At 31.9% G+C, this 9,461-nt stretch overlaps 1 protein-coding gene across 1 annotated transcript; it reads right to left on the bottom strand.

Moving 5' to 3' along the window:
- Positions 1 to 4,438: 4,438 nt before the first annotated feature.
- LOC133672834 (cytochrome P450 81Q32-like) lies at positions 4,439 to 6,224 on the bottom strand. The gene is made up of 2 exons (XM_062093372.1): positions 5,283 to 6,224; positions 4,439 to 5,187 (listed from the first exon to the last, which is right to left on the bottom strand). The coding sequence occupies exons 1-2, from the start codon at positions 6,207 to 6,209 to the stop codon at positions 4,579 to 4,581; spliced, it is 1,536 nt and encodes a 511-aa protein (XP_061949356.1). The 5' UTR covers positions 6,210 to 6,224; the 3' UTR covers positions 4,439 to 4,578.
- Positions 6,225 to 9,461: the final 3,237 nt, after the last annotated feature.

Here is a 9,461-nt window from a genome sequence, read left to right as displayed (position 1 = left end):
TCATACTAGTATTTATGTTATTTGATTAATTTTTAGGCTAATAATATGATATATTGTCTACACCATAGATTGATGGGTCTTAATCCATATATGGTGTCATATGTTGTTTATGTTGGTTCATATTACATCACTTGCTTTCAACACATCATACTGGATCGCAATTTGTTGGTGCATTGATTGAGAGGTAAATATATGAGATTCACGTGTTTTATCTTTATATATATAAGATGACACATGCATTCTAAAAAGTTGTTATTCTTATCCTATCTTTTGATAGATGGCTTGTAATTAGCAAGGGATTAATAGAAAGTGAGGATTTATATTGGTGTTTATGGGGACATGTATCCTTACTAATGTTGTGAATGAGAATGCAATCAAGTTGAAGTTATTTAAGTAAATGTTTTTTGGCCCACCTTCTAATGATGCAAGCGAGGAGATGTTGTGTGGGTGTATTAGAGCATACACTATGCACATGATTGGCAGCATCTTACTCTCAAGTATGATTAAGAATGCAGTGCAAGTTATGTATATATCAGTGCTAGAGAAGTTCAATGATATTCTAGAATATAGTTAGAGGTCTATAATTATTGTCAATCTATACCACTAGTTATGTCATAGATGCATGATAGGCTTAAAACAAGTAGGGGGTTGTTTGTTCCCTTTACATATATAATAATTAGAACAAAGTATTTTGATTTATCATATATCATTTATATAACAACAACACATTTGAGTGTTTTACTAATAGTTTGAATATTATTATATCCAATTATGGTTATAGAAGCAACTGCATATTGGGCATCCTTAAGTGAGGGGCAAATAGATAATCAATGAAATTTAGGGTTATAACTCTTATTAAAAGCTAGGTACTAGATATTCTTGAGCAATTTTTCATTAGCATATAAATTATAATAGTTGAAAAGTTGTAATAATTTTGTGGTTTGTAATGTCAGGTATGTGAGACTAGGATGTTTAAGGATAATCTAACCCACGTCTTGTTGTCTTACCACAATGAGTTTGATAGACAATAAACTCATCAGGTAACAGTTTAAAAAATTCAAATTTATTTTTTATTATATTATTTGTTTTCAAATTATTTATAAAAAAGATACATTAATTTGATATTTTAATAGGATGAGTAAATATCTTGCACTAAGAATGAGCTCCCATGTGTTCTCCTCCTAAGATTTGTAAAATGGATAAGGACACGTGGATATCAGTGGTCACCCTTATATTTTTTAAAGTGGCTAAGTTTGCATTATCATAATCACATTATGCGACAATTGAAGTTGTAATAACATATTCCATTTAATATTGACACCAATAATATGCTATATTTGATAAGTCATCATATTAAAATGATGATAATTAGACGGTAATACATTAACATTATATCTAGTAGTGTCATACATGGAGGACATAAATCATTTATGGGTGCATCCTATTATTTTAATTGATGTGTACATGAAGTGGTATATGGAGATTATGCACCACTTCATCACACCACCATGAGATCGTATTGATAGGTGTAGATATATGGAGTACGAGCCTAAATTATAGAGGCATAATAAAATTGTACGTATTTGTTTCTTTTCTCATCAATATGTGATAAATGATGAGTTACATGTAATATAAGTACATCCTGGACACCAATTGGTTCAACGCATATTATTTTGGTTCAACACTTATTGTTAAACTCATTATATTGTGCTACTAGTAACAATACAATCTATGTGTTTATGCTATTTTAATAAAAAGAAAAAAAAATTGTTGTGCTAGTTTTCCAAAAAAAAAAAAAAGATGTTATGTGTTAGTTTAAAAAAAATGAAGATATATATAGTAATAATTACCAAGTCAAAGTCACTGTTATGGACAAACAAGTCAATTTATTTACAGGTTTTCAATATTTAACCCTTGATTAGCTAGCTTGTCAAATATGTCATGACCATTAGTACTATTAACCTGTTTCTGCATATATAATTCAGTTGGTAGTCATGAGAAAATATCATAAAAAATTTTATGATCAAAATTGTGTATTTTTATATATAATTGATTTCAACTGCAAGAAATCAGTCATTATCTGATGCTGAATTTTAGTCCAAATTGAAAAGTCCACTCCAAAATGAACTTGATTAGGTCAACAAAGATCATAAAAAAAAAAATAGTATGCTTGAAAGCAAGTTTTCTTTTCTCAATTTTTTATACCCCAATTTTCTCTCCTCTCATGATTTTCTCAATGCTTACTTTATTATTTCTTTCACTCAATTATCTCACAAAAAAAATAAAATAATCTTAGAAAATAATCTAAGAAATCATATTCATGCAAGAGTTTTGAATTGATTTCTAAATCTTAAAAATTTATTAAAATAAAGGGAGTGAAAATTATTTTTTTAAAAAAAAAAATATTAAACTAACAATATAATTCTAAATTTGAAAGTTTACTTATGATCTTAAAAATATATTTCATCTTTAAATATACTTAAAAAAATTCAGAGTGTGAAATGTGTTTTATAAAGCACTCAAATCAGCCAATATGATTTTTCATTATATATATTTTAATCTAATCCATGAAATTATTATAAGTATTTTTAATCAAGAAAACATTTTTTAATTTTAATTCATTGTATATCTTTTTAACTTTAATTTATTTGTTTTGTTAATTAATCAAATGGATTTACAATTCAGCCCATACCCTTGGAACCATGAAAATTTAGACTAAAAAAAATATTATTTAATGGAAGTTATTAATCTATCTTAGATTATACTATAATTATTAACTCTCTTTATAAAACATTGTGCGCGTGCTCAAGTTTTAACTTTACACGTGTCCACCTTTTAATAAAGTTATAAAAAAAAAATTTCTTGAATGATGGATTGTTGTAGGGTAACCAAAGACAAATATATATATATATATATATATTAAAGGTTTGCCATTGCAGTGGCCAATCTTGACCGCCACCTGAAGAATATCGCGACGGCGCAGGGGTGCCGGGGGTACTCCTCTGTGTTGTTTTTTTAAAAAAATATATTAAAATATTTAAAAAACTCCAATAGAAACTCGCAGGAATACCATGTATTTTTAGACTTTGTGGGAAACATATTCCCATGAGTTTCTTTCGCCCCAAAGCGTACGCCGCTTGGTGCCATCGGTCGTCAACATTCAGAAATTAAGTGGAATTGTTCTTAATTTCTCAATATATCTGGCGGGTCCAGACCGGCAAGTGAAGAACAACGCCTGAAAAAAAAAATAACTCAAGGATGTCATGGCAGTGGTAGTCTATTTTTGCCTAATTATGACCAGAGATCACAAGAAAGCTGTAAATCAGAGACCACTCGGCTCAGTTTCTTTTCCTTTTTATATATAAATTAAAAATGATGTGTAAAATAGCTCATTAATTTTAAAGGGTAAATTTATGAGATGAGGTTTAAAAAATTGCCAATTTTAATACAATATTGTCCTACAACAATTAGGGGTTATAAAAAAAATAAAAAAAATAAATTAAACTAAGAAAACAAAACAAAATTGAAGAAACTGAACCATGAAAAAAACCGATTAAACCGATTAGAATATTTAAAAAAATATTCTGTTTGGTTTGGTTTTGATTTCGTAAGTCTGGAACTGCAAAATCAAACTGAACCAAAAAAATATGCCAAACCGAACCAAAAAAATATATCAAACCGAAAAAAATCGAACTAAACTGAAACCAAACAAAAATCCAAAAAAACCCCAAAAAACAATATAGTTTTTTTTTGTTTTTAATATAAAATAACCGAACCGAACCAAAATCAAATTGAACTGAAACTAGTTGGTTGGGTTTCGGTTTTTAATATAAAAAATCAAACCGAACCGAAATCAGTCAGTTTGAACCGGTTTTTTGTTTTTCTTGTATTTTATAAAATTTCAATTTGATTGTTTTTTATAAGTAAAAACTAAAACAAACCGAAAATAATTACCCCTTAATCAGAACAATATAATTAAAGGGATGTGGGAAATTAAAGTTCCATTCAAATTAATACCGAATATTGGATGTTATTGTCCTTATAAATGAGATTTTGACTAATTTTCAACTAGATAAAAACCTTAAATATTTTGATTTTTTAACTTCTATTCTGTACAAATATATAGAAGCTGATTCATATTTTTAAACTAATTAAATTGTGTTTCTTTCTGGGTTATACTCAAATAGAAATTTGCACTTCATGTGTTCGAGTGTGTGTATCATTACCTCTTATTTTATTTGTTAGAATTTAGAAAAAGGAGAATTGACTTGTTCTTTCCTAGACTGTTTGAAAGTTTGGTGGCTTTTATTTTTAAATGTTTTTTAAAAATATATTTAATTTAAAAAACATTGAATTGATGTTTTTTTAATGATTTTAATGATTTAATATTAAAAATTTTAAAAAATTATTATATTTCAAACAAAAAATACACACAAAATAACTCTAAACTCCGAATTGGAAGTTGGGAGCAAAGCTTAACGTAATACATTAACTTAATTCCTCGTTGTACAGTCTTTATTTGATAAACGAAAAGAACAGAGAACTGAACGCTTTGATTCCTTTCACTTCCTTGGTAGCTCAGGCGAGAATGTCGTCTAGGTCTGGTCTAGCTTTCATCACAACCTCCAATGGCTGAACTCTGGACATGAGGGTCGCAACCTTCTCGTCCACGTTAATTTCCTTACCGTCAACCGTATCCCATTCGAAGCACTGAATCAATGAGCCCAAAGTCAAGGTCATTAACCTGTAAGCGAGGCCCTCCCCGGGGCAAGATCTCCTTCCTAATCCAAACGGCATTAGCTTGTATGCTTCCGTTTTTCCGTTCAGGAACCTCTCGGGCTTGAAACTTAATGGGTCATCCCAAACCTTAGGGTCTCTCTGAATAGACCATGCATTTGCAAACACCATTGTACCAGGTGGCACATCGTATCCTCCAATGGTACAATGCTCGGATGCCACATGTGGTACTAGCATGGCGGCCACCGGATACAGTCTCAAGTTCTCGGAAATGATACCTTGAAGGTAGTGTAGTTTTGAGATGTCTGGTTCTTCAATCAAGTGGTCTTTTCCAAGTTGGGTGTCTAATTCTTCTTTTGCCTTCTTCAATACATGTCGATTGTTGAGCAGATTGCAAATTGCCCATTCCAAAGACGCAGCTGAAGTCCTGGTTCCGGCGACTGCCATTATCTGCGAAGAACAGTTCATGATTAGAAATTTAAAAATGAAATGGATAGGAATATATGATTTTGGTGAATAACGTTATAGTCAGAACTGAAACTAACCATAATTAGGCCTTTGATTATTGAATCCGTATAGGTCTGGGGTTGTGCTTCCTGCAAAGTCAGCAAGTGGCTAACCATGGTGTTCCGATCCCGGTCAGCGCGATGCTCATCAATCAGTCTTTGCAAGAACAGATCCATGTTCTTGCTAAGGGTTTTCATTCTCTTAACAAACCCGTTATAATCAATATTGCTCAGAATGGGAAACAAGTCCCCTAGATGTGTCTCCTTAGCAAACTCACCGTACTGATTCATCATGTCCCTAAATTGCAGCGCCTCCTCGAGCTCACTCACGTCTTCACCATAATACCGCTTTCCGGCAAGCATCGTCATTACTATGTTAAACGTCAGGTCCAAAATCATGGACCTTAGCTCCACCTTCCCTGCATTTTCACCAGATACGCGAGAAACCCTCTTCATGAGATTCTTGACCTCCTTCTTACGAAGTTCTTGAAACCCATTGAGACGTTTCGGTGAGAAGATCTCATTATTGCCTATGCGGCGAAGGCTGCGCCAATGATCACCATAGTTGGCTGCTCCCATGGTGGTGAAGTTGTAGTTCAGGTACTTTCCGTGGCAAAACGGGGGACGATTGGCCAAAATCACATCATTCTTAGTAAAGCATTCTTCAACAGCTTCGGGCGAGTTTACAATGATCACGGAGCGGGAACCGAATCGAAGCGACATGATCGGGCCAAATCTTTGTGAGAGGTTGTGGATGGTTTGGTAGATAGGTTGTTTCATGAGATGGAGATGACCAATGATCGGAAGAGCAAACGGGCCTGGAGGTAGATTCTTGTATTGCTTTCTTGTTTGCAACAAGAAACTGAGAGCAATAACAACGAAGGAAATGGTGAGAATTAAGAACATCATGGTGTCTTCCATCTCCTTGGTTGTGATAATCTGTTTCTGCACTAATCTTGCGTCCATGTATATATAATAGTGCCCAATACCCTCTTCTTCAGAGGGTAAGCTAGGGAATTAATTTAGAGCAATCAACGTCAGCTGTTAACAAGCCAAACTTGACTGGAGAATTCAGAGTCTCTGTAAGAGTTGCCGTAAAAGATATTCCAATTATTATATTATATTATAAGATAGTAGTTATTTTTTAAAATATTTTTTATTTTAAAATATTTTAAAAAAATCGTTGTTTATTGATCTGTTGACTTTTTTTTTTATTTTTTTTATCAAATTAATTGTTTATTGTGTTTTAAATTAAGTTTCCAATTATCTGCCAAAGTTATAACACGAATAACAATAATTTTTGGACTTCCATACCCTTTATGTCAATCCTTTTAGACCATCATATAATCGAAAATTAATCTCATTATATCATAAATATTGTATAAATCAGAATCGTTCACCTATAATTGAAATTGAAAGACGAGTTTAATTCTTTAAAGAAAAAAAAGTTAAAGATTAGTAATTATTAAGGATTGTTAACCTCAGAGAGGTTAACAATAACACCAAATCCATTTTTTCACTTAACTCGTGATGTTGAGGATTTTTAGAAAGAAAAATTTTAGTATTTTTTTCAAAAATAACTTACTTTATAGTGTTTTTATTTTTCTCATTGATAATTTTATTTTTTCTAATTTATTTAGGACTTGTGTTGCTTTTCTTTTATTTTAAAGTTTTATAACTTTTATATATATATATATATATATATATATATATATGTGTGTGTGTGTGTGTGTGTTACTTTTGGTTTATATAAGGAGTTGTAAACCTCTTGTTGAAATGTTTATAACTCCTTATATAAATAAATAAAATATAACTCAAACCGATCGAATCTAATATACCCGATAAAACTCTATTGCCAAATCAACCAGTTGACCGGATTGACCAACCGATCAATTGCTACACAAACCAATCGATCAGCCGGTTTAAACTGACCGGTCAACTGATAGCAATTGAACCAGTCAATTGGTTCATACCAACTAGTTGATTGGCTGGTCAAGATTTTCAGAATCCTGACCTGTCAATCTTCAATTCTGTAGATTTTTCAAAAACACAAATTATTCTTCAACAAACTTATAATCCAAACATCAAATCAATTTGTTTTAGTCCAACTAATCACCCTAAAACATCAATTAACTTCCTTAATTCATTAAATCATCAATCAATATAAAACCCTAACTTCTTCATTAATCATTTCATAAACAACCTAAAAATAAAAAATAACAATGGAGAGAAACACTCACTTGTTCCTTCCACGTTTCTTGAATCAAAAACTCAAGATCAAAAACTGAAATTCTTGGTTTGATGGGGAAGGGTCACAACAATCACAAGAAAAAAAATGTTCTTAACAATTTTTTCTTTAAATACTTAAAGTTAGTTGAGGTGGGTTCGGGCTAACTTAGATTTGGGCTTGAGATAAAAGTTTGGGTCTTATAATACATTAGTTTGATCTAAGATTGAGTTTTTTTAAAAAAAATCACCTAGTTTGATTTGATTGACTTGACGAATTAATTTATGATTCAATAAACTTAGTTTGACTTTTAAAAATAATTTTTTTTTCAGAACAAAGTATCCTATAGTGAAACTATTAGAAAATTATTTTAAATAACTTAGTTTACATATTTTTTACGATTTAATTATTTTAAATTAAATATTATCAATCTCTAAATTATCTTGCTCGACTTGTGACCTGGCATTTAGGTATCCTATAGTGAAACTATTAGAAAATTTATAATTTGAGTGAGAACAGATTTTACTATGAAAAATGCTTAATAAACTATACACAAGACCTAAAGCTAGTGGATCTTTTACACCCAATATATTAATACTCATAGAAAAAAAATGTTTTCATGCTTACAAGTTAAAGAAGCTCGATTGAAACACTCGAAATTTATTGAACTTGAAATACGCAAATAGTATATACATCATTCAAGCAGTACTACACCAACTTCAAACTGGAATAGATAAGCTTATCACAACCTCCTTACTTAGCTGATCATAAACAGTGGAGTGGAGGACATAATACAGCATTTTACATGTTTAAGCCATACCTTAATTACAGTAGATAACATCACTGAACCAGTGGATCGTGGAGGACATAACACAACATATTATATGATGAAGCCACGGTACCTTACTGATCCATGATAGGCATTGACAGATGAGTGATGAACTTGTGTCCTGGATCTTTAGCTGGAACCCAAACAAGGATATCATTGACTAGAGAGTGACGAATGATCATCCTTGGCTTAGCTTTAAGAAGTTGAAAGGCTAATTCCTTTGGGTTCCAAGCAGAATCTTCATGGCAAACAGACACTACATTATCCTAGTCCCATCAACACCGAGAAATGGAACAGTATAAGCCTTGGTACCCTGCATTTCACGGTGTTGGGTGTGACATTTGCTAATTGTGACATGTGCAGGGTGTGAAGTGTGATGAAGAGAAGAAAAAAGTATCTGTGAGTGGGCATGATGGGTGCAGCCGAAAGTGAAAGGAAAATGGGCAGAAGCATCAGCCGAAAGTAGAAGCATGTGAAGCCAAGTCCGGTGAGCTGGAATGGTCTGCCATTGTAACCATTACACCCTATAAATAGAGGCAAGACAGCAGCACAAGATATATAGCAGCAGAACGAAGAGAAAGTGAGGAGAGAAAAGAGAAGGATGAGAGCTGCCAAGGCAGCAGCAGCATATAGGATGCCGCCTTGGACAACAACTGTGAGTGTAGCTTCCAAGAGAGTACTTCAGCTGTGAGTAAAGAGAAGCGTAGCTGCCAAGAGAATGCAGCTGAGAGTGAAGAGAAGTACTGTAGTTGCAGAGTGCGCATCTACAAGAGAGTGTGATGCATGGGAGTTGAGTAGAGTGGATATACTCCTCCTCCTCTATTATGTGTAATATAAAATGTACCCAATAAAAATGATTTGATTGCTTTGTCGAATCATTTTGAATACTACTTTCACCGAAAATACTAACACTAACACATGCCAATAATATAGAGCAGAAATAAGAAACTTGCTTATTTTGTTACAAAATTAAAGCCAAAATCAAAAACTCATTATCATAATTTTTTAATCCTACTTTAATTGGTATATCAGTAGTTAAAAAAAACATTATTTGCAGTTCAAAATGTTCAGGTGGTATTTGAAATTATGGTGTAGTGTTTTTTAAAATATATTTTTTATTGAAAATACATCAAAATAAATTTTTTAATTTTTTTTTTACATC

Source organism: Populus nigra, chromosome 14, assembly GCF_951802175.1.
Source record: "Populus nigra chromosome 14, ddPopNigr1.1, whole genome shotgun sequence".
Lineage (NCBI taxonomy): Eukaryota > Viridiplantae > Streptophyta > Magnoliopsida > Malpighiales > Salicaceae > Populus > Populus nigra.
Note: the sequence above shows the minus strand (reverse complement) of the source record. Positions and strands in the feature narration are given on the sequence as shown.